The sequence below is a fragment of the Armigeres subalbatus genome, chromosome 2 (assembly GCF_024139115.2).
Source record: "Armigeres subalbatus isolate Guangzhou_Male chromosome 2, GZ_Asu_2, whole genome shotgun sequence".
Classification (NCBI taxonomy): domain Eukaryota; kingdom Metazoa; phylum Arthropoda; class Insecta; order Diptera; family Culicidae; genus Armigeres; species Armigeres subalbatus.
Genome location: NC_085140.1, coordinates 460432779 through 460456338, shown reverse-complemented (window position 1 = coordinate 460456338; position 23560 = coordinate 460432779). Strand labels below are relative to the sequence as shown.

Genomic DNA, 23560 nt, shown 5'->3' with positions numbered 1-23560 from the left:
GATCCTATTGATTCAGAGTGATTCGGAAGAATGTCAATTGTTGGTTGGGACGATTGAGAAACATGCTGAAAGAAATCGGCCAAGTGTTCAGCTATACTCTCACGTTCCGTAACTATTTTGTTGTCGATTTTCAAAACGTGGTTGGGATTTGGTCGTTTTCCACAAAAAGCATTGAATCTTAGCCACATTTCACTGCTGGTTGTTTGGGGTTGAAACTTGTCGTAAACGCTTCCCAGGATGCTTTTTTGCTTCTTCAACTATTTTTCGGGAATAGTTTCGTGCCTCTTTGAATTCTGTTAAGGCTTGCTCCTTACGTGGGTCGTCATCTTTCAAGCGTCTTAGTCTTCGTAGTTTTCTTCGTCGTGCCTTAACTGCTGCTTCTACTTCGTTGTTCCACCAGGGAACTGATTTCCGGCCTGGTTTACCGGATGATCTAGGTATACTGGCTTCCGCTGCCTCACTTATTCTTTGGCTGAACTCTTCTACGGTTAACGTACTATTCCTTGGTATACGCTCTAGAATTATATCCTCGAAATCGGTCTAGTTGGCGTTTTTGTGTTGCCATTTTTTACGTTGATGTAATGTTTGTGTTGACAGATTTGTGTTGATGAGTATGGGAAAATGATCACTTGTCCAGGTGTCATCGTCTACCTTCCATTTGAGTTTGTTTGCAATTTCCGGGGAAGCTATTGACAAGTCCAGAGCTGATGTTCCACCATTACGGGGATCTAGTCTAGTGTGTTATCCGGTATTCAGCAACACTAACCCATTGTTTGTGATAAAATTTTCCAAGACATCCCCGTTAGAGTCTCTTTTTGAACTTCCCACATTGGACTATGGCTATTGAAATCGCCCTAGCAGCAATATTGGTTGTGGCATTTCACTTATAAGCTTATCTAGCTCTTTTTTAAGGGTATGGGATGGAATGTGACAGGGTATATACACGCTGGCGTATGTAGCAATTATGGGATGCATAACCTGCGCTGCTACAACTTGCAGTGATGTTTTCAGTTTTAAAAACTTATAGGAAGTATTTCTGCGCACAGCGAGTCCGACTCCATTTTGCGAGGCAGAATACGGACCGGGTAGAATGGTCCAATCATATTCTCCATGGTGAAATTTCTGTAAAATATTTGTCCTGGACAAACGAGTTTCTTGTAGCGCTATTACGGTTGGCTGATGTTTGGTCGCAATCAACTGAAGTTCATTGTACCGTTCCTGTAATCCGTTAACGTTCCATTGCAGGGCAACGGACACGTTGTCTTCTTGTCTTTGTCGTCTACCGTCGTTATTTTGTCTCGATGAGTGGGTTGGTGGAGGGATTTCTGAAACGTGGTGTGCATCAGTTGTCTGTTGCGTATTGGTAGGTAATCTTGTACTTGCCTGAGTATGGTACAGGCGCCCGTCGCCGACTGCCGCCGGAGGAACAACAGGCGAACCTGGATCATCTCCGGACAGGGTCGGCGTCGAGCTAGGCCTGGTTGATGATTTTGATCCGTGCTCAATGTGTGGGTATGTCGTTCGGTGTTGGCAGACCGCGCTGGGGGATTCACCGTCAACGGGCTGTGGTATGACGTCCCGGATAGATCCTCCTCCCAGCTGCGCTCTCTTATGTGAGAGTGAGGTGGGTACTGCACTTTCCCCTCCCTCAAGTCTACAGTTGTTTAGTTTGGTATTGTTGTCAAAGTTTGTTGATGTTGCGTCGAAATTGGTTGTGTTGCTGATGATGTTTTTAAAGTTATTATTTTCCATGCAGGCCGAGATGAGCCGGGGAATTACATCGGGCAGCTTCATCGGTGTCGGATTCATACATTGGGGTCGGTTGGTTACATAATATCGAACGTTTAGGTGGAGGACTTTTGTGTTCTGGGTGCATCTGTTCCGTTCTTTGATTTTCTGGAGCTGTATCTTGTTTGTTGTTCTTATTACGTCGTTTCGAATTAACTGTATTTCGTCCTGAAGATCGCTGGTCCTGTTCCTCGTTTTCCATTGGGTCTGCTTGTTGTTGTGGAACCGATTTCTGTGCGAAACTTCTGTTCTGTTCATTGAACTTCGCTATGTACGTTTTCATTCTGTTCATCTGTTGCATCAACTTTTCGATCTCCTGCGACTTTTCATTCACGGTTGCGACTAATTGAGCTATTTGTTGATCTTTCTTCTTGTTGGCTTCCATAAGTGCGTTGAATCTGGCTCTATCCAATCGAGCTTGTGCTGCGGCATCAGCGTAGCTGTCGCCGTTCAGGATTCTGTTGCGGGCTTCTGGATATGACAGGTTGTGATCGACTTTTACCTTAACTACTTTCTTTTCTGTTACTGGACATTTTCTGTTGGTGGGACGATGCTCAGCTTCACAGCTTACACAGTGGGCTGGTTCAGTGCATTCCCTGACATCGTGCGCTCCTGAGCAGTTGTAGCATCTTCTTGGTCCGGGACATCTTACGCTTAAGTGTCCAAAAAGAAAACATCCATAGCATTGTAGTGGATTGGGATAGAACGGTCTTGTAGCGACGCGTAACAGTCCAACCTTCACGTGTTCGGGGTACGTTGTATTATTGAACGATAGTATAATCGCTGTAGTGTTCTCTTTCTTCTTTTCGACCATTCTTGTTATTCTTTGAACCTTGACGACACCCTGTGACGTTAGCGCAGTTAGGATATCATTCTCTTCCATATGCAGAATATCGTATGATGAAATGACGCACTTCGACATATTCAACTTAGGGTGATACGTGATTGACACTTGTGTCCCATCAAAGCTCAGTAAGGTTAATTAATTTTTCAGCGTGGGCCGGGTTACGTATACTGATCGAGTAGCTTGTTCCTTTTGCTTCACTACGTGCTGATTGCACTGTCCCTCCAATAGCAGATTCAATGCTGTGTCCAATTATGAATGGATTTGGAAGAGAATGTTTATCCTTCGCAGTCATTTGAAGGACGATCAGTTTACCGAATTCATTTCGTAAATCAGAGAGCACTGGGCGTGATCCAGAAGGGTTTCTGGGGTCACCTCCAGAGGAGGCCATGCCGTAAGTTGGACCTCAGAATCCTATGTGATGATCATGTCCTCTTTCCGAAAACAGAGACAGTTGTTGATTGGTAACAGTCACCTGTTACCTACCCCAGATTTGTTCTGTTTCGGTATGTAAATATGGTGTTTACTTCCCGCAAGTTGCGAGATGCAAGACGATATGTTCTTTTATCGTTTTATAGACGTCTCTTGTCAGTTGCGGACGTCGGTCGTTGTGCACTTGCAAGAGTAAACAAGTGGGAACGACAAACACCGCAGAAATTGTACAATTTACGACGATATAGTGGATTTCACGGTATACTTTTATCCGAGGCTTATAGAGACGGATAAAAGCAAACTATTGACTTGAAAAATAACGTTTTTTTACGCAGAACGTTAGCGAGAATTGTAAATAAATAGCTGGCGTATTCGCGCACGAGGTTAACACAACAGTGTTTCCAGCTGTACTGGAAAGTCCAGTCTGGTGGTACCGATAACGAAAAGTCAAAGTCCAGCTAACGAGGCGGGGAGCTGTCACCCAATAGCTCTCACTAACGTCGGCTCCAAAATCATGGAGCGAATGGTGAACCGGCGGTTGACCCACCACCTCGAAACAACAGGCAGGCTTGACGACAGACAACACGCCTTCAGACCCGGACGCGGCACAGGGACCTACCTTGCCTCCCTGGGGCAAATACTTGAGGACGACAAACCCCAAGGTAAGCACGCTGAGCTGGTGTCCCTGGACATCTCCCGCGCCTACAGCCGTGCGTGAACCGGTAACCTCCTTCAATTCATCAGACATTTTTTGCTGGACCGTTCTTTCCGGGTACTGCTCGAAAACCACGTATCCAAACCCATGGAGGAGGAAACCGGGGTGCCCCAAGGCTCGGTCAACACCCGCGAACATCGCTTGCGCCGAGGCTGGCGTAATACCCTTTGTTGGGTTTGAAAAAAAAACAAAACCACCCGTAACACCTGTCACCTTTTCGATAGGACCAACATCAACTTCTGTAGCAAGACCCAACAACAGCTACCAACAATCACTGGACTCCACCGCCTCGGTCCCAGAAGCTGGGCATCAGTACCCCCGAAGTTTGACACGACGCTAAAGGCTCAGCTACGAAGGGTACCCAACAGGCAGCAGGCACAATCCCTCTTCAGCCAACGGATCGATGACCGCTACCAGTAATTTAAGGTTTGGTACACCGACGGCTCCAAAGCCGCGGGCAAAGTGGGAATAGGCATCGATTCATGTGACAAACCGCCCACCTCCCATCAACTACCGGACATGTGCTTCGTATTCTCGACGGAAGCGGCAGCTGTTTTTCAGGCGGCGTCCCAGCCAAGTAGCGGTCCGGTTCTTATCGTGACCGACTCGGCAAGCGTGCTCGCGGCTCCGGCATCTGCATCCAACCGTACCCATCAACCACATCCTCAACACCTGCCCTTTATACGAGGAGGCCAGAAGAGCAAACAACATCGACAACGCAACCACATCTCTAAAGAACGACACTATCAGCGAGAGATTGCTGTTCAACTTTTTAAGTCTCAAATTACCGTCATCCAGTCATTGACGAGAAAGACAACCACGTGCTCGTACTACTCCCCAGTAATAAAACCACCCACCGAGGAGAAAAAGCAGTCTCCAGCTGGATGACGATTTACTCTCACGCTCTTATATATGATAGAGCGTGATTAGAAGATTGCAATATTTTTGACGCAATTTAACCACCCACCCTCTCGGAACCCAGAACGACCCCCCGCAAAACTTAACGGACAACGATCAATGGAATACGCACCAAACATAAAATTCAATATTTTCTTGTTTTCAGCACCTAAATGGGCCACCCCCTCCTAAATAGAATAACAAATTTTACGACGGAACCCATCCAGTCGGATTCCAACCATAGAATAATAAATTAAAATGTAAAGGAAGAAGCAAGTAAGAATGAAGAAAGAAGAAAAACAAAGAAAATGTAGAAGAAAGAATTAAGAAGGCTTAAAGTAAGAATGAAGAAGGTAGAAAAAGATCAGAGAAAAATGAAGGTAGAAGAAAGCAAAAAAAAGTGAGAAGAAGGAATTAGGAAGGAAGAAGCAGATAGAAAGAGGACAGAGGAAAGAAGAACCAAATAGGAACAAGGAAGAATGAAAAAAGAGGTAAGGAGAACTACAGGGTGTCGACTACCTGGAAAAACCTGGAAAGTCAGGGAATTTCATTTTGGACCTGGAATGTCAGGGAAAGTCAGGGAATTTTGATTGAGGTCAGGGAAAACAAAATCACAAACCCAATATTGAAAATTTATGAAAAGGGACCAATAAACGTATTGAAACGTCGGATCAGAATTAATATTGCGCTTTAACTGGTCATCAGACTGCATAGCCGATAAACAATACTCCAAGGCAATTATATTCGACTACCACCTCCACTATCAAGCTATAAAGCTTTTTTGTGGCTGTTGGCAGTCTCTAGACTAAAAGTCTACTACGAGGCCTTTTCATGTTCCCCATGGTAATCGAGTTTGTTTCTATTAATCTCTAAGCAATAACGAGAGATACGACAAAAAATGACGAAATGGCAATGATTTGATTTTTTTCCTTCACTCAGGCCGATACGGGTTAATGTTCTGTTTCAGGCTTCCAGTAGCTCAGGAACTCATATGGACTTCAATGACTCAGACATGCAGAGGTTTTCATACGTTTCTAGGAATTTAAAAAAACATTTTTCATATCTGGAATTTTTTGAGGAAGGGTCTGGAAAGTCAGGGAATTGTATTCTCAAATTTAATTCGACACCCTGAACTAGGAAGAAAGAAAGAAGAAAGTAAAAGAAAGAAGGAAAGGTTGAAGAAGAAAGCGAGGACACAATCAATCGAGTCCATATTTTGCACAGTTGATTGGGGTCCCAAAACGATTCAGAAAAACCTTGATCTCACTTGATTGGATGTAGTTTGCGTTTTTCCATACATCTGCATCCCACTCTAGTATCCATTCTGTTCAGCTCTTTATAATTCATTAAGGGCCGATTTCTTCACCTCCGCTTAGGCCTTAAACCAGGTTTAAACGTATGGGTAAGCACCGCTTAAGAGTTAAGCGAAGGTGAAGAAATTGGCCCTAAGACTACAAGCGCTTTGTCATTTGAGATGGAGTATTGTGAAGTCAAAGTTTACACATCTAATTTTTACTGGCAAATAATATTTTCAATTGTTAAAACTTGTAGTCTGAATAGAATAGACTGTAAATCGCTATTACCGAGCGTAAATAAAACATAAGGGCTCGTTTGAACCATGTTTAAATTGAATTCTTACCGTTTGTACTGGAAGCGTCGGATTGAAGGCTCAGATGCATCTAGGTTTTGTTGAGAAATGTGATAACACAACTCCTCGTAGTTGACGTTCCTGTCATACAAGCGACCTTTTGCTTGTTTGTTAATGCACATCCTCCTTCCCGAGCTGTCTGTCACGAATGTTGGTTGATACTTTTGATACCATGTTTTCGGCAAACACATTGTTATTTAGCAAAGCAGAAAAGAAATCCAAATTAAAAAAAATATTACCTGTGGCTCACCCGGAAAAAAATGTTGCAGTTCCTTAGCTCTTTTGATCAACAGCGTGTTTTTTTTTTTTATCGAACCGGGAAAGAAATGGAACTTTATTTATAGTTCTCTATAATCGATCGACGTTTCGATGAATTGTTCAGCAAAAAGCGGCTGTGCACGAATCACGGGTGATCAATTTTTCCCCGGATGACTTTGCTATAGCACATCCACTGGTGATTTGTATAGCGAATGATACGCTTTTTGTTGACAGTTCGGTAACTTTTGGTAGTCTCTGTAAAAAAAAATTATTTACCGCCATCGGGTCTGGGGGGTGAGAATGGGTCATCGCTCTCACCGGCAGCCTGGAGGTCGGATAGCAAAATTGTTCAAAAAGGTCTCTTATATTTTAGTCTTCTTGCCCTTAGATACATTCAATCTATCCTACAAGCATTCTAAGTACTTGAAACAGTGACCCATTCTCATCGATCCATTTGATATATTGTCACCCCTGACGACGTTACCTGTCAATGTGAAGCAGAAAATATTCCAGAAGTACCTGAGCTACTCTCCAGACTTCCAAATGGTGTATGAAGTTATTTTTTTCTGCGAGGGACGGAGAAAGAATCAATTCTTGAATCTCTTTCCGCTGAATTATTTTAAGCGTTTCAATAGTGTAGGCATCGACTATTAGAATGAAATATGATCAATGCAAAACATATGTACAGGCTAAGATCATAAAAAAAACTTACCAAGAAAACATTCAATAATGGACTCAGATAGTCCGAAGCTCAGTACATTCAAAGTTAATTGCCTATGTTTCGGGTATTAAGCCACCATGAGTGAAAATTAATTGCTATGTCTGAAACTTATGCATATGCATAACATGTAACAGATTAAGTTCACATGGAGCACAATAAAAGTGAATCAAATTCACGAATTAGTAAATTCATTTTCATAGGGATTTTATACCGGGAACAAAACACACGTTTATTAGAGCACCTCCACGGGAGTCCTCATCGCTATTCTCATTATAGCTCTCCCTCTCGAGTGCTATTTTAGGATAGCGCCCCATCTTTCCACCGGTGGTTTCTATTTTAAGTATAGCGACTTCATAAACATATTAAGTTTTCACCGGGCGTTGCTGAAAGTAGCCTTCTTATCCTTCAATGGCGCTACATTATAACTGGAACTTGACCTGCTTTTCGACTTGGTATTTTTTTAGCATTTTTTATGTCTTTTTCCTCGTGATTTTTTTTTATAAAATTCAAGATCATCACTGAGACCTTTCCTCAGAAAATAATTTCAAGGTTTTCTATGCCAGTGTTAGGCAAGCACGATAGATACAATATGCCCAAGGAGTCGATAATGTTTTCCAAACGAAAGCAGCCTTGACTGGATCGAGAAAAGAACTAGCCATCTCCGGATTGGCAATCTACGCTTTTGCCCGCAAGGTTAACTGGATACCCAACATAGTACTTAAATATATTACAAAACTCTTTTTTAAACCTTTCTTTGCTTTCTGGATTTTTTTTTCCTTCCAGATATTTCCCTTGACAATCGAATAAATTTCTCCTGAAGTTTCCACCAGCTTACCTACCAGCAATTACTCTTCACAAAATCCTGCAGGAACGCTTTAACATCTCTCGGATGTTTTATGGAAGATTTTTTTTATAATGCTGAGGGAATTGTTGGAAGAACTCCTACAGAATCTTACGGCAGTACTCTCGAGGGATCTTCTGCAAAGGTTTTCAAAAAGCTCAAAAATTTCAGGGAGATTTCCCGGGGAATTTTTCCAGGGATTCACAGATGAATTTAAAAAAATCAGTCTGTATGAATAAACGAAAGAGAAGATAAACTTGCGGAACATTTTCTAGAGGAACTCTCGGGAGAATATACTGAAAATTGTTATAGAATCTCTCTGAGTCACTTCTGGAAGACCTCCTCCTGTGGGAATAACTTGCAAAAGAAAAACAATAGGATTTTTTTTCACAAAAATCCTTTGCGAGCGCTGGTGCACATCGCGCCTCGTTGTAGCTGGTTCATTGCTGTATAATTACTTTTACGCAAAACAAACATACCAACACTGGCAGAGTTTAACTGGGCCACGAGACCCACCGAATTTAATATATTCTTTTCTATTTATTTACATACGCCAAAATTGTTCTGAAAACAAATTTTTCGCATATGTTTATCAATACAAAAGTGACGTTTCACAAAATAATAACCCTGTATAGAAATTTAGCAACCCAGTATGGGGCGCTAAATTTGGAAACTCACGGCTAATTTTTAATTGCGTTCTTATTTTACATTCCCGTTTAGATACTACCGGTGTAGAAGTGGGTCCCTATATAGGGCCCGGAAATAGCGATAGGGACCCAGATGGGGACTCCCGTGGAGGTGCTCTAACTGATTATTAATAAGCTAAACGAATGATTTGGAATACTCGTTAAAGTGAACAAGTCTTCTTAAAACAAAAATCATGCGGTATATTTTATTTGGGACACCAATACTTTCACACAAAACGCTGCTGGCTGCACCTGACAGTTCGTGACAGCAATTGACTGGAAGCTGAAGCTACATTTTTTCCTTTTTGCAAGTCCCGTCCCAACCAGTCAAAACCATTCAACTATATGTCGAAACGATTGTATCGCAACACGAGAACAAAGTATGAATTTGAATTTGACGGGAAAACCTTTAAACTTCGTATTCCATACCAATGAGGGCGGAGCCGTGGAGGTTCGGCTATTCGATTTTTTAAACGACGTCTTTACCGACCATCAAACCAATCGCTTGATCCTGAGCGACTACTGTCAGCTGCTTTTCAGATTACAAAGCTCTTACGGTGAGGATTTCCCATTCCCGACAGAGCTCCCGGCCGAGTATTCTGTGCTTCGTCCCCACGTTCTCTCACTGACGAGTCTCAATGAAAAGTGATTCCTGTGAACCACCGTGCGTCGGCAGCAGTGTAGCTTTGCTGCGTGCTTCATCGTAAGTTTTCCGATTTTCTTTTTTTTTTATTTGCTTCTTGTGTGCACAATAGTGTATGGACGGCACGTGGACTTTGATGAACATTTCCTTGCTGTGTTGGAAGAGCGCGAACAGTTGAAGCATAGTTTTGCTATTTGTGCCAGTTCACTGCGCTCCGACGCTTTAATTTCGTTGAATCGGTCACGGTGATAAATCGGATGATCCTTCGAGCATTTGACGCACCCTGACGGTGAAGTAATTGGCATTTAATGATTGACCACTTTCACCAATGTATGCCTTTGCGTTGTGAAAACTGTGCACGTTTCAAGGGAACCTCAAGGCTTAAGGCTGAATCTCATATAGCTGAAAAATTGTAAGAAACAGATTTGATGCTAGAAGTCTGTCTGATGAATTATTTATTGTACAGCACAAGACATTTGGTGGCAACATAAAACGAAATTCCTTATTCTTTTCTTATTATCCTCTATCCTTTATTCTTCATTCGTCCTTCCTTACTCCTTAATCCTTCAATCTTCCTTTTTCCTTCATTTTTCCTTTTTTCTTTTTGCCTTTCTAGTACAACAAAGTTGTACCGAAAGGCTATCATTTCATTCCGAAAACGAACTTTTTATAGAAGCTTCGTGACCCATAGTGTTATATACCATTCGACTCAGCTCGACGAGCTGAACAAATGTCTGTCTGTCCGTGTGTATGTATGTGTTTTTTTTCTTCCTAAGCAATGGAGGGGGAATCTGCTCAACAGACATCCTTGGTTGTCCAGGAAGTGCGGGGTTAGGGATCACCTCCATCAGCAAACGAGGGAGGCAGGACTACATTCCCGATCCGCTAAACCGTTTCCATTGCCGCCAAGCCCCGCCAGCCCTTCGGTACAACCAGAAAGTAATGCTTCAAAGGGGGTCCGTGCACAACGCACCCTCGAGGTTAGCTGCGTGTCCTTGCAGTATCGAACATCGTGACTTGCTTTTTTAGAAGAACACCATGGTATCGTGCCAGCGCATTGCCGGCTTTCCAGGTGGCCTTACCACGCCCTATGTCCTCGGAAGGTGGGAAGGGTCAACTTCGCGCCTGCTTCCCTCTGCACGACTGGTATCAAGAATGATGATGCCTCGTGCACCCCAAATTGACCTCTTTGCGACAGGGCCTATTCGCCAACACACAGAGAGACTTGCCGACGCGGTGCCTACGCCTACCCCAGCTTTGACGAGGACCCCTTTCCGTCCTCGGGCTCGGAACCCGCCCGTTTGACCGACACCGCGAAAGCGACGATACCATGTTGTTCTTCGCGCGGCCACTTGTTCGATAAAGGGATCGAGTTCGACCACAGAGCATGACCACCGGTTTGACCCATGAAGCCAACTCCGATCCCTTGGACCACCTCTTATTTGCGCCTGAACTAGCCATCCTTGGGTCCACGCGCCACCTTCTGTGTAGCATCGAGACGATTTGGACGATAGTCGATAAAACGGCGTTCCAGCCAACTTCATCTTTGCACATCCTCCGAACTAGGTTGTCCGGGGCAGTGTCCAGACCACATGTGGCAAGCATGTGGTCACGCATTGCGTGAAAACGTGGGCACACGAACAACACGTGTTCCGCCGTTTCCTCTAAACCTGCGCACACCAAACACTCGGGCGAGGCCGAGCAAGCCAGCTGCGTTACCTGCACTGTGATTTTGCAGCACGCTTAAACGCTGGGCACATCGAACCCCCCATGGGGTGCTTGCTGTTCACAGCTTTGCTGGAACAAATCAAACAATTGGGAGGGTTCGTGCAGCATTGTGCCTTATGTCCCTTAATCCGCAGCGTCGGCTTCTGTCCGGGCCTTTGCAGTCCCATTGCTTGTGCCCCGGTTCCAGGCACTTGAAGCAAACTTCGGGTTGCTCGTATATGCCCACAGGGCACACCGACCATCCCACCTTGACGCTCCCTAACTTGACTACCTTGGAGGCGTCCACTGCAGATAGCCGAACCAATGCTACCTGCGTCGACTTCAGTGATCTCGTCCAGGTCTTTAACCCTTAGATTCACCTCCGTCGTGAGTGCCCTCACCTTGACCGTCTCGCCCAGGACCTCCTCCGCCAACTTCTTGTAGGCGGCGCCCTTTTGCGAAACGCCCTGCTTCAGCTCGAGGATCATCTCGCCCATCCGGGTACGTCTTATTCCACGACGTCGGTGCCGAGTTCACCGAGCTTGACGTCACTCCTCATCGCCTTCAAGACGTCCGAGTACCTAGCCTCGTTCGTCTTGATGACTAGGGCATCGCCCCTGGAGCGATTCGCGCCTACCCTAGACTTCTTGCTACCCTCATTCGCCTGGGCCTTCTTTTCGGCCCTTGACGTCTTCGGTTTCATCTTGTTCTTGACCAGGGTCCAGGAGGCGTCATCCATATATATTTCCCTGGTCTGGGGCGGCTGAGAGTTCTCAGCCTGCCGTAACCCCTTACCACCGTCTTTCCTGGGCGGACTGACCTTTCCAGGTCCTTCCTCTCCCGGTTTGGGAGGCACCTGGCCGAGGTTCAGCTTCCCAGCCCCACTACCCTTGTTCGGAGTAGTAACCCTCCGCGTTTTGGAGCGGCCCCCAAGGAGCTCATCCCCTGGAGACTGTCTCCCCCGTTTTTGTGTCTGCTCCGTTGGAGCAGTCACCCCCGACGTGCCCGCGAATATTTGAGCCTCAGTCTGGGTAGACTTTGGCACCACCGTCTTCGCTGGCACGCCCTCGGTCGATTCGACCTTGCCCGAGTCCGCGAATCCTTGGGCCTCAGTCTGGGTAGACCTCGACTCCACGGATTTCACGGGTTTAGACCTGGCCGTCCCGACCGCCCTCTCCAGATTGACGTTCAACATCGACTTTCGAAGTTTCAGCAAGCTCCTCTTGAGGTCCTTACTGATATTTTGCTTCGATGACGCAAAGTCGATGATAGCGTCCAGCTGTTCCGTCGCCACCTCGAAGGCCGAAAGCCCATCGCGTTTGCGGTTCATCGCCTCCACAAGCCATGGGCCGTCAATAACCCCTACCGGCGTTTTTTCTCGCCGAGAGAAAGGTTGAGTGACCCACGCTGGCGCTGCGCACTGAGCTGCCGACTATTGCCTCTGGCCTCCTAGGCGGAGACCTGAACAACCCACCTCTTGCGAAGGAGTTGTCGCCTACACTACTACCACTAGTTGAAGAATTGCCTTGGTTTTCCATTTTAGTCCCACGAGTTGCTCGGGAAAAGAGGTCCACCACGCCAGAGCCCAGCATGACGCGGTAAGGGACAATTACTGTGGAGGGTGCCCAGGTACCCCACAGGCTCCGTTAAAGGCCTAGCTTATTATTTCACCCCCCTGGCCATGCATCCCCTCGGCACGGGTCGCATAACGCCTTGGGGTTAGGGGTTAGGGACGATGGTCCCGGTCTAACTCGCAGTGGCCATGGGGAGGGGTATGTGTGTGTGTATGTATGTGTGTATGTATGTGCACAAAAGCTAAGAAAAACATTAGACAACCTTTCTTATTGTAATCCTTAACAGATTTCCTCGCAACTAGTTTCATTCGACAGGGGGCAAAGGCTAGTTGGTCACTATTGATTTTAAAACAATCGACCGTTGCGGTTAAAAGTTATAAATAAAATGGTATATCGAACCATATTCACTATATAAGGTTGGTGTCTTGGCTAAATGCGAGAAAGGCAGTATCACTACTCGGTGAATTAAGTTGGGTTTTTCTCTATTCTTTCTCTTTTATTTCTTCTTCATTCTTCCTTTTGATTTTCCTTCTTTTTTGCCTTTCTCGTATACAAAGTACACATATGTTCGCTCCAAAAACGAACTTTTTATAGAAGGCCCGGAGACCCATAGTGTTATATACCGATCGAGTCAGCTGGACGAATTGAGGTGATGTCTGTGTGTCTGTGTATATGTGTGCGCAAAATTTCTCACTCATTTTCAGGCACTTACCCTTAATCGATTTGCTCGCAACAAGTTGCATTCGACGCAGAATACTGTTGCAACAACAAAATGGGCCTTATTGGACTATGGGATCCAAAGTTATGGCCAAAATACTATTTTTATAACTCACGAGAAAGGCTCGATCATTCTTTTTTGTTTCTTCTTTATTCCTTATTTTTCATTCTTTATTCTTCTTTTTCCTTTTTCTTATTTCCTTTATTCATTCTTCATTCCTCCTTTTATTTCTCCCTTCGTCGTTCGTCCTTCTTTCGTCTTCTTTTCTTCTCTCTTCTTTCTTCCTTTTTTTCTTTTTTTCCTTATTTCTTCCTGCTTTATTCTTCATTGACTATTTATCATTCATCACTCCACGTACTATTGATGATTTACTGCCTTCCGCCTTATGAGTATTTAGCATTATCTGTTTCAGCCTTTCGTAGGACGTCCCGTTTCAAGTGCGCCTCAGCGCTTTTGTACAACGAAACCTCTGAAAAATCTGCGAACATGGGGTTATCTGGGGTTATCTGATTATGAATTATCGGACATTATGAATCATCAGATTTGATCACTAACTTCTTCAGTCTGCCCAGACCTTGACGTTGATGTTTGATCGATGAATTATCGGATCAGCGCAATCACCGTATACTTTTTTTATCATAGTGTTTCTAGCGTGTTGCAGACCACAGTTTAAACAGAAACGCAATAGCCTGCCGATTTACCAACTAAGTCCTATGTGTAGACACATTTGTTTCTATTGCAAGCGAATTCAATTTAATTTTATTATCATGGTAATACAACGGCATACTTCATTCACAATTTGTTGTTCGTTAGTTCCAAACATTCCGAAGTTATGTGGTTTATTTAATATGATTAATCAAAAACAGTAATTAGCCGTCATTCTATCGTTGACTACAGAAATGCGTTTGATCGACCAGTTGTTTCTGATTGGATATATGAGTGGTGAAAAAACAAATCGAGGTTGTTATTGCTCTATTGTTTATCGACTAAATTGTGTATTGTGTGGAGTGTTACAGTTACTATCATCACTCACGAATGCACGGGATGTTTTTTTCCTAACCGTTCATTTTATAACCGTTTCGTGATTAACTGCATAGTTTGAAGCCTGCATTCGAAATCTAATGCATTTGATTTGTTTTCTTTTTTTTTGTAAACAGGACGACGAAGATGGCCATCTTGTGGTGCTCACAATTATCGAAGAACTCATGTCCAAAACACAAAACGATTTCCTCGACCACTTTGCACGGCTCGGAGTGTTCTCCAAGGTGCAGTCTCTGATGGGAGAGAATGGTTTCAGTGTCGACGGAGACAACAACGACGTGATCAAATCACAGGATGAGTCGAAAACATCCACTCAAGAAACTGCTGCCGCCGGTTCTACCACGGCAAGTTCCACCACTGGAACAGCCGCGCCGAATGCAGTGGAAGACGCCAAAGAAATTCTCCCCGGGAAGGCGTATCACTGGAGGGACTGGAGTATTTGCCGAGGTCGGGATTGTCTGTACGTTTGGTCAGATTCGGCAGCACTGGAGCTATCGAATGGATCCAATGGATGGTTCCGTTTCATCCTGGACGGAAAATTAGCAACCATGTACTCCAGTGGTAGCCCTGAGAATGGCAGCGATAGTTCAGGTGGGTGCGATTCTGTGTTCTCAATTGCGTAATTTGTGACATTTGACTTGACCTAAAAAAACCCGAATCAACATCCTCAATGCATGTCGATTGACTTCCAAACATAACATGGCTTCGCTCTGGTATAAAGTTATTGTTGCATCACTCACGTGTAATCCTGTCCATGTCGTAGAAATCCCCTTCACCATAATTAGACCATAGAAATTTCGTTCAGTGTATACACGATTGTGTCCTTTGTTAATCAGTTCAGTGTTCTTTATTTGAATTTCCTATTGTTCTCAACCCCAATGTTTCCCATTTCTAGGCAAGGGAAGGACAGCGGATTCCTTAGCCGGCGAAGGTGAGATTACGTGAATAGTCATAGGAAACGCGAGCCAAGATTAGAAATTTGTCGCTTAATCCCATGTTTAAACACCTCTACCTATTAGAGCTAGCATTTACTTTGGAACCAGTAGTTAACTATTCAGACCCAAGACGTAATACATTTTGATTGGCGATGTGACGGCATCGGTGGTTTCGTTGTGTCATGTCCCGAGTTGAACTTCCGTTTTTGCTTACAGAAAATCGCGGGGAGTTTCTGGAAAAATTGCAACGAGCCCGCGGAGCGGTGCGGCAGGGAACACCATCCCAGCCGATCCTGTCGTCGCCAAGTCTGTCGCGAATAGTGGTCGGTAACTGGGTACTGCAGAGCCAGAAGGAACATCAGCTACATATCAACAACTCCGAGGGCCACCAGGTGACGATTCTGCAGGACGAGCTGCCGGGATTCATTTTCGAGAGCAACCGTGGCACCAAGCATACCTTTACGGCGGAGACCCCACTCGGACCAGACTTTGCCGCCGGGTGGATCAACACCAAGAAGAAGAAAATGCGTTCAAAGGCGGAGGCGCAGAAATATCAGGTAACATGTTTTGTCCGTGTGAACGTTTGTTAGGTTAATATATTGTTTACGTATGGTAACTGTTACTGTTTCCTTCTGACGCTACATTTTTTCTCCAGGTCAAAAACATCGCCCGAGATCTCTACAATCGGTACTTCAAAGCAGCGCAAGCCGTTCCTCGAGGTGCCGTTGCCAAGCTGTGCAACATCGTTCGACAGATTGAGTGCGCACTGGAGGAACAATGTGCGCCGAAAGTTATCAGTCAGCTGCAGGTGCGAAATCAACCATCGCATCCGGAAGGCGGCGGTTTCAAAGGAAATGGTACATGGCAAGATAAGTTGTACAACGCCCTGAACGATCTGGTGCAGTTGTTGAACGATGATGGTGTCATTAGCGCTTTCGAGATGCACAGTTCCGGACTTGTGCAGGCTTTGGTGGCTGTGCTGTCGAGGAACTTTTGGGAACTCGAGATGAACAGAAGCAAGGCGAATAAATATCAGAAACAGCGGATATCAATATTCAAAAAATGTATGTACGGCGATACCAAAAATGGGAAGAACACCGCCAGTATCTTGGTGCAGAAGTTGGTGTCCGTGCTGGAGAGCATCGAGAAGCTGCCTGTGCACATGTACGACTCGCCAGGTGGCAGCTATGGGCTACAGATTCTCACGAAACGGTTAAGCTTCCGTCTTGAGCGGGCTGCTTGTGAGCAAACTCTTTTCGATAGAACCGGTAGGAATTTGAAAATGGAGCCGTTGGCAACGGTTGGTCAGTTGAACAAATATCTACTGAAGATGGTGGCCAAGCAGTGGTACGATATGGATCGATCATCTTTCCTGTATTTGAAGAAACTGAAAGATGCAAAGCCAGGAAGTGTGCAGTTCAAACACCAGCATGATTTCGATGAGAACGGAATTGTTTACTACATCGGAACCAACGGGAAGTCCACAGAGTGGGTTAATCCCGCTCAATACGGATTGGTCACCGTGACAAGCAGCGAAGGTAAGCAACTTCCTTACGGAAAACTGGAAGATATCCTCTCCAGGGACAGTGTCAGCGTAAATTGCCACACTAAAGATAACAAGAAATCATGGTTCGCGATCGATCTGGGAATGTACGTCATTCCAACTGCTTACACTTTGCGACACGCCCGAGGTTATGGACGCTCAGCACTGAGAAATTGGATGTTCCAAATGTCCAAAGATGGCGTAAGCTGGGTTACAATGATGACCCATTCGGACGACAAAAGTTTAGCAGAGCCCGGAAGTACATGTACTTGGCCGATCGAATGTTCCGCAGAGGAACAACAAGGGTGGCGTCATGTGAGAATTCATCAGAATGGAAGGAATGCTTCCGGACAAACTCACTATTTGAGCTTGAGTGGATTCGAGATTTACGGTAAGGTGACCTCCGTTTGTGACGATATGGGAAAAGCTGCTGCTAAGGAGAATGAAGCGCGTCTTAGGAGAGAACGCCGGCAAATTCGAGCACAGTTGAAATGCATAACACAAGGGGCTCGTGTTGTTCGGGGCGTTGATTGGCATTGGGATGATCAAGATGGAAGTCCGCCCGGTGAAGGAACTGTCACCGGTGAGATTCACAACGGCTGGATTGATGTAAAATGGGACCATGGATTGCGAAATTCTTATCGCATGGGCGCCGAAGGCAAGTACGATCTGAAGTTGTCCAACAGTGACAATCTCACTGCACCGTATGATATGAATAATTCCGGCGCAGGACTTGTTTCAATTAGCACTGCAAATGCTAATTCCGCAAAGAAAGTTTACGACAAATCATTGAATGTTCTCACTAGTCGCAAGTCGAGTTCCACTCCTAGCCTTCCGGAGGCAACCGAAAATAAGTCATCAGTCGCCTCGACTGAACAAGCTACTTCCGTGGATAATCTCGCTTGGAAGCAGGCAGTTGAAGTAATTGCCGAAAATGTGATGTCCTGCGCACGATCTGATTTGGCTAACACAAGTGGTGGAAGCAGCAGCAATGACTTGTCCGCTCCTGGCACCAATAACAATAATTTAAACAACCATGAGGTTTCTGTAATTGTTCACTCACTTGGTGAACGTGGAAATATCCCAGATTTATCTCAAATCAATACGAGCACTTCGACTCTAGTCTCAGATCTGGCCACAATTACCGAGAACCTTACCCTCTCAGATAATATTAAAAACAATATCAGTACCGGTGGTGGAACTCAGTTCGTAAGCAACTTTGGTACTCAACTACCAGCCAGCTCATCGTCATCTTCGTCCGAAGAGAACAACAAAACAAACAACATCAACGAAACCAATAACAAGATCAATCTGAACAACAGCAGTAGTAGCAGCTCTGGTAAAACGGCCTACCTGCCTACTAAACTTGATGTCCTGGATAAAATGAGAGAAGGCGTTGATATGCTTCGCAACAATACCAACAATCTGCTCTCCTCAGAACTGCTCGCCCAATCCAACTTGCTTTCGTCCGTTAAAATAGCCCTCCCGGCGCCTCAACAGCCGCAGCAAACAGGAGGAGCACCCACGGGAACATTCTTCGTGGCCAGTACCAGTACTAGCAGCACCAGCACTCTTCCATCCAGCGATAAAATCGTAGGAGATGTTAAATTTAACAACACCATCAACAACAACAGCGCGTCAGGCGGTGTTACGAAAAAGGTACTAAATGAAGTCAAACAACAGGAATCGGACGATCGCGACATTGCCAACAACCTGAAAAACAACATTGTCCTCGAGTCGGACAGCACAGCTGGCAGTTCGAAAGAGCTATCCGTTCCCAATCCTGAGTCTCCGTCGGCGGCAATCACCGTCAATCCAATGAGCGTAAGCGTTCCGAATCTTACCAGCAATGAAAACAATGCTCCCCAAGAAGTGCAAACTCCTCCAGGATTGCTGGAAACGTTCGCGGCCATAGCCCGACGACGGACCTCCGGCAGCTCTGCTGGCTCTCATCATTTGCAGTCTAACTCAAACGCATCGACCACATCATCCGGCACCAGTGGAACGAACAACGCTCAGCCCAACAACCAGCTCAGCAGTCTCGGATCAAACATCCAAGCTGCCAACTCGAGCTTCTTCCCGAGGGGACAAAATTCCGTCACTAGTCTAGTCAAATTGGCCCTATCGAGTAACTTCCATAGTGGATTGTTAAGCACCGCACAAAGTTATCCTAGTCTGTCGAGTTCTTCGAACAATACAAATTCCTCTAACGGAGGAACGAATAATAACACCGTTGGTGGAATCGGATCCAACAGTGGATCCGGTCAAGGGGGAAATGTCCAAGCCGTGCTGAATCCAGCCCTGACGATGAGTCTCACCTCAACCAGCAGTGATAGCGAACAGGTTTCCTTGGAGGATTTCCTGGAACAGTGCCGTGCTCCTACACTACTAGGAGATCTGGATGACGATGAAGACATGGAAGATGAGAACGATGACGATGAAAACGAGGACGAATACGAAGAAGTCGGAAATACCCTTCTTCAAGTGATGGTGTCTCGCAATTTGCTATCGTTCATGGATGAGGAAACTTTGGAAAATCGGTTGGCAGCTGCTGGCAAACGTAAATCGTGGGATGACGAATTCGTTCTTAAACGCCAATTTTCTGCACTCATTCCGGCATTTGATCCACGCCCTGGTAGAACCAATGTCAACCAAACCAGTGACCTGGAAATCCCTGCTCCTGGTAATTCTACTGATAGTGGCCATTCCAGCGGTAATCATTCGGAACACGCTCCTTTGCCCCAGCCGTCTCTTGCTCTTCTTCTGCGTGGTCCCAACATCAATGGAGTAAGCGATGTTGAAATTCCATTGTCACAGCCTGATTGGACCATATTCCGAGCAGTTCAGGAACTGATCCTCCAAACCAATATGACGAAGCAGGACAAGTTCCGTAAAATTTGGCAACCAACGTACACCATTGTCTACAGGGAAGCCACTTCATCGTCCGGAGTAGGATCCTGCCGAGGAGAGGACTTCAGCAGCGGAGAAGAAGGACGAGCCACTCCTGTGGTTTCCATGTTTTCTCAGCGCAGCGGAGGCTCTACTCTTTCGCCTAGTTCTCCCATTCCCGGAACACCATCCAATCCGGCAGCCTCAGCTCATTGCACTGTCGACGACGTCCTTCAGCTTCTCGGTCAACTGAATGCGATCAACCGTACCTTGGCATCATCTCCATCCAACAACGACAAGAACCTCATTCCGGACATGGAATCTAACAATCTCAATCCGGATATATTCTTGAGCAAAAAAATTACCAACAAACTGCAGCAGCAAATACAAGACCCACTGGTACTAGCGAGTGGCAGTCTACCGAAATGGTGCGAAGACTTCAACCAAAACTGCCCATTCCTGTTCCCGTTCGAAACCAGACAGCTGTACTTCAGCTGCACCGCGTTCGGCGCCTCCAGGAGCATTGTCTGGCTACAGTCGCAGCGCGATGTGAACCTTGAACGCCAACGAGCGCCGGGATTGAGTCCCCGGCATGCCGATCAGCACGAGTTCCGCGTGGGAAGGTTGAAGCACGAGCGCGTCAAAGTTCCCCGCGGGGAAAATTTACTCGAATGGGCACAACAGGTGAGTTTTTTTTTTATATTTCGTAATATTTTTTCTCGGTTGTCAATACTAAAGAAAGTCAAAATTCCTGGAGATTTGCCTTTATTTAAAACAGCATGAAATAGAAACGTAAAATGCCCAATTAGGTAAACGATTATACACATATTAAATTTTATTTTTTTCAATTCTTTGCAGGTCATGAAGGTTCATTGTAATCGAAAGTCGGTTCTTGAGGTGGAGTTCGTTGGAGAAGAAGGCACCGGACTTGGACCGACGCTTGAATTCTACGCTCTGGTAGCGGCCGAACTGCAAAGAAGTGATCTGGGTATGTGGCTGTGCGACGATGAACCCAAGCTGATCGAGGATGAAATCGATCTAGGAGAGGGCAGCAAACCTATCGGCTACTACGTTCGGCGCTCAACCGGGCTATTCCCGGCCCCATTGCCTCAGGAATCGGAAATTTGCGACTTTGTGTCGAACTACTTCTGGTTCTTGGGAGTATTCTTGGCGAAAGTGCTGCAGGATGGTCGTCTAGTAGATTTGCCATTATCGAATAGCTTCTTGCAATTGCTGTGCAACAACAAATCTCTTGCCAGGGATTCGCTAAGTGAGCTTTCTTCCAAGTCTGCCTTGCATGATGATGTGATGATTTCCTCGTTGATGTCTGAGGAAAGTGATCGGGATCTGGTGGATTCCTATCAGTCCAAGCTGATGAACGATGGCTGCTGGTACGATGGAATTCTATCCCAGGAGAACCTTCAGGAAATCGATCCAATTCGGTATGAATTTTTGAAGGAGCTGCAAGAGTTGGTGCAGCAGAAGCAAAACATCGAACAGAATGATGATCTCACCTCCGAGGAGAAACTACTGCAGATAAGCGAGCTTAAGTTCAACACCAAAACTGGCAGCGTTACTTTGGAGGACCTCGCTCTCACGTTCACCTATCTACCGAGTTCGAAGAATTACGGCTACCAGTCGGCAGATCTGATCCCGAACGGTGCAAACATCGACGTGACGATCAACAATGTCGAGGAGTACTGCAATTTGACCATTAACTTCTGTCTACAAGAAGGCATTGCGAAGCAACTTACTGCGTTCCATCGCGGGTTCTGTGAAGTATTCCCACTGAACAAACTGGCCGCATTCACTTCGGAAGAAATTCGCAAGATGTTGTGCGGTGAGCAGAATCCAGAATGGACTCGAGAGGACATTATGACATATACCGAACCGAAACTTGGATATTCCAAAGAAAGGTAAATGTTACTAACGACGATATATCAGCTTCCACACTTCCCTTCATACGGGAATTTGGCAGAAGGAAGGTCGTGAGATCCATCACAAATATTGCCCTCCGCTCGCTTTCAAATCGACTTCATTATTGAAATATTTGTGATTTTTTCACTTACCCCACTGTATCTTAATGTAATTCTTTTCAACGATTTTCACTCATCTCTCATTTTGCATTTCAGCCCTGGATTCTTGCGCTTCGTCAACGTGTTGATGGGAATGAATGCCAGTGAAAGGAAAGCATTTTTGCAGTTCACTACTGGCTGCAGCAGTTTGCCACCAGGTGGGCTGGCCAATCTGCATCCACGATTGACAGTGGTACGAAAGGTGGACGCCGGCGAGGGATCCTACCCTTCGGTCAACACCTGCGTTCACTATCTCAAACTACCGGATTACCCGAACGAGGAAATTCTGCGGGAGCGGCTGCTCACGGCCACTAAAGAGAAGGGATTCCATCTTAATTAGAATGGTTGCAGTTTGACAGTAACAAATAAATCCACACAATTTGAGTTAATGATATCCTACTTCACAAACCCCCTAAATGGATTATGATTAGTAAAAAAAAACATATTTTCTAGATAATGAGCTCATCTATAAAGTAAAAATAAAATATGTTTCAAGCAAGGGATACAAGAGAGTAAAAACGATAAATATATATAAATAAATGACAGCTTTCCGATTACTTAAAGTTATCGATCTGATGTGGTTTTTTATGTTGTAAAACACTAAAATATTGAGATGCAATTACTGAAGAAAAAAAAACTTACAATAGATAAGATTAATGCGATAAATAAAAATTAAATTGAAAACCAACACATTTTAAGTTTGCTGTGAGTAAAAGAAAGTTATATACCCGCTCCAATTAGAATTAGTTGAGGACACAATAGATTCATCAGTTATAATTCAAAATTGTTTATTGTACAAAGATAATTAAAATATGAAGGCCCAACAAATACGCTAAATTTTCAAGCTTGTGAACAAGTCATACAACTACCACACGAGCATTGCGTGATTAAAATCATAAATTTCACCTTATTTTCAGCACGTTAGCAGCCTAACAAAATTTGTAAATCAATATATTTTTAGGACAAATTTTGAACTAACATGATCGATCAAAAATAGAGAAAATGGATTCAAATATTATTCGATACTGGAAGTTTAAAAAACGTTGAACTTCTTAAACACACAACAGCTTAAGAATCGAAAACTAAATAAACGTATATAAATAAAAGAGGGTATGTTTACACTGTATCAAGATCAAATCAAAATTAACTATGGCAACAAATATACAGCGGCTGAAAACAGGTTCTGATATTTATCGAGAAAAAAAAACAATTAAAAGTGCAGTCATATGAAAATCACATCAATAACGAATTTTAAATTCACAAATTAAACAGCATGTTGACACAAAACGGCTCCCTGCATTAATTTGTTATGTCTGAAAGAAATCTGCCCTTCGTTCCCACATTTCCGAAATGAAGTCACTTGTGACCGTTCGTTCTTTGATCGATGTGAACCGGTATATGAAAGGTTCGTTACGACTAACTTCCTACTTCTTATTAAAGTGTAAGGTAAGCTGCCTATAAGAAAACTGTAAGAGTACTGTTAGGTGAACAAGCCTAATTTTCCCGTAACACGGTAGATCACTTTGAAGTAGTGTGTTGCGGTGTAAGATCTACCAAACAGAGCCCTAGCCTAATCCATTTTTCTAGCTAGGGCAATAAGTTGTG

The 23560-nt window shown here is 44.7% G+C and overlaps 1 protein-coding gene across 5 annotated transcripts in view; it reads left to right on the top strand.

Annotated features, from left to right (window-relative positions):
• The window catches only part of LOC134213865 (E3 ubiquitin-protein ligase Ufd4), a 105447-nt gene extending 82205 nt beyond the window's left edge, over positions 1-23242 (top strand). For 3 of the 5 annotated variants that reach the window (XM_062693287.1, XM_062693284.1, XM_062693285.1), the window contains 6 exons: positions 14630-15104; positions 15409-15444; positions 15665-16005; positions 16104-20564; positions 20739-21796; positions 22013-23242. In XM_062693287.1, the coding sequence (XP_062549271.1) occupies positions 14630-15104; positions 15409-15444; positions 15665-16005; positions 16104-20564; positions 20739-21796; positions 22013-22295 (6654 nt within the window). In that variant the 3' untranslated portion in view covers positions 22296-23242. The remainder of the gene's footprint in view (positions 1-14629; positions 15105-15408; positions 15445-15664; positions 16006-16103; positions 20565-20738; positions 21797-22012) is intronic. The other 2 variants (XM_062693288.1, XM_062693286.1) reach the window with 1 other exon arrangement.
• Positions 23243-23560: the final 318 nt, after the last annotated feature.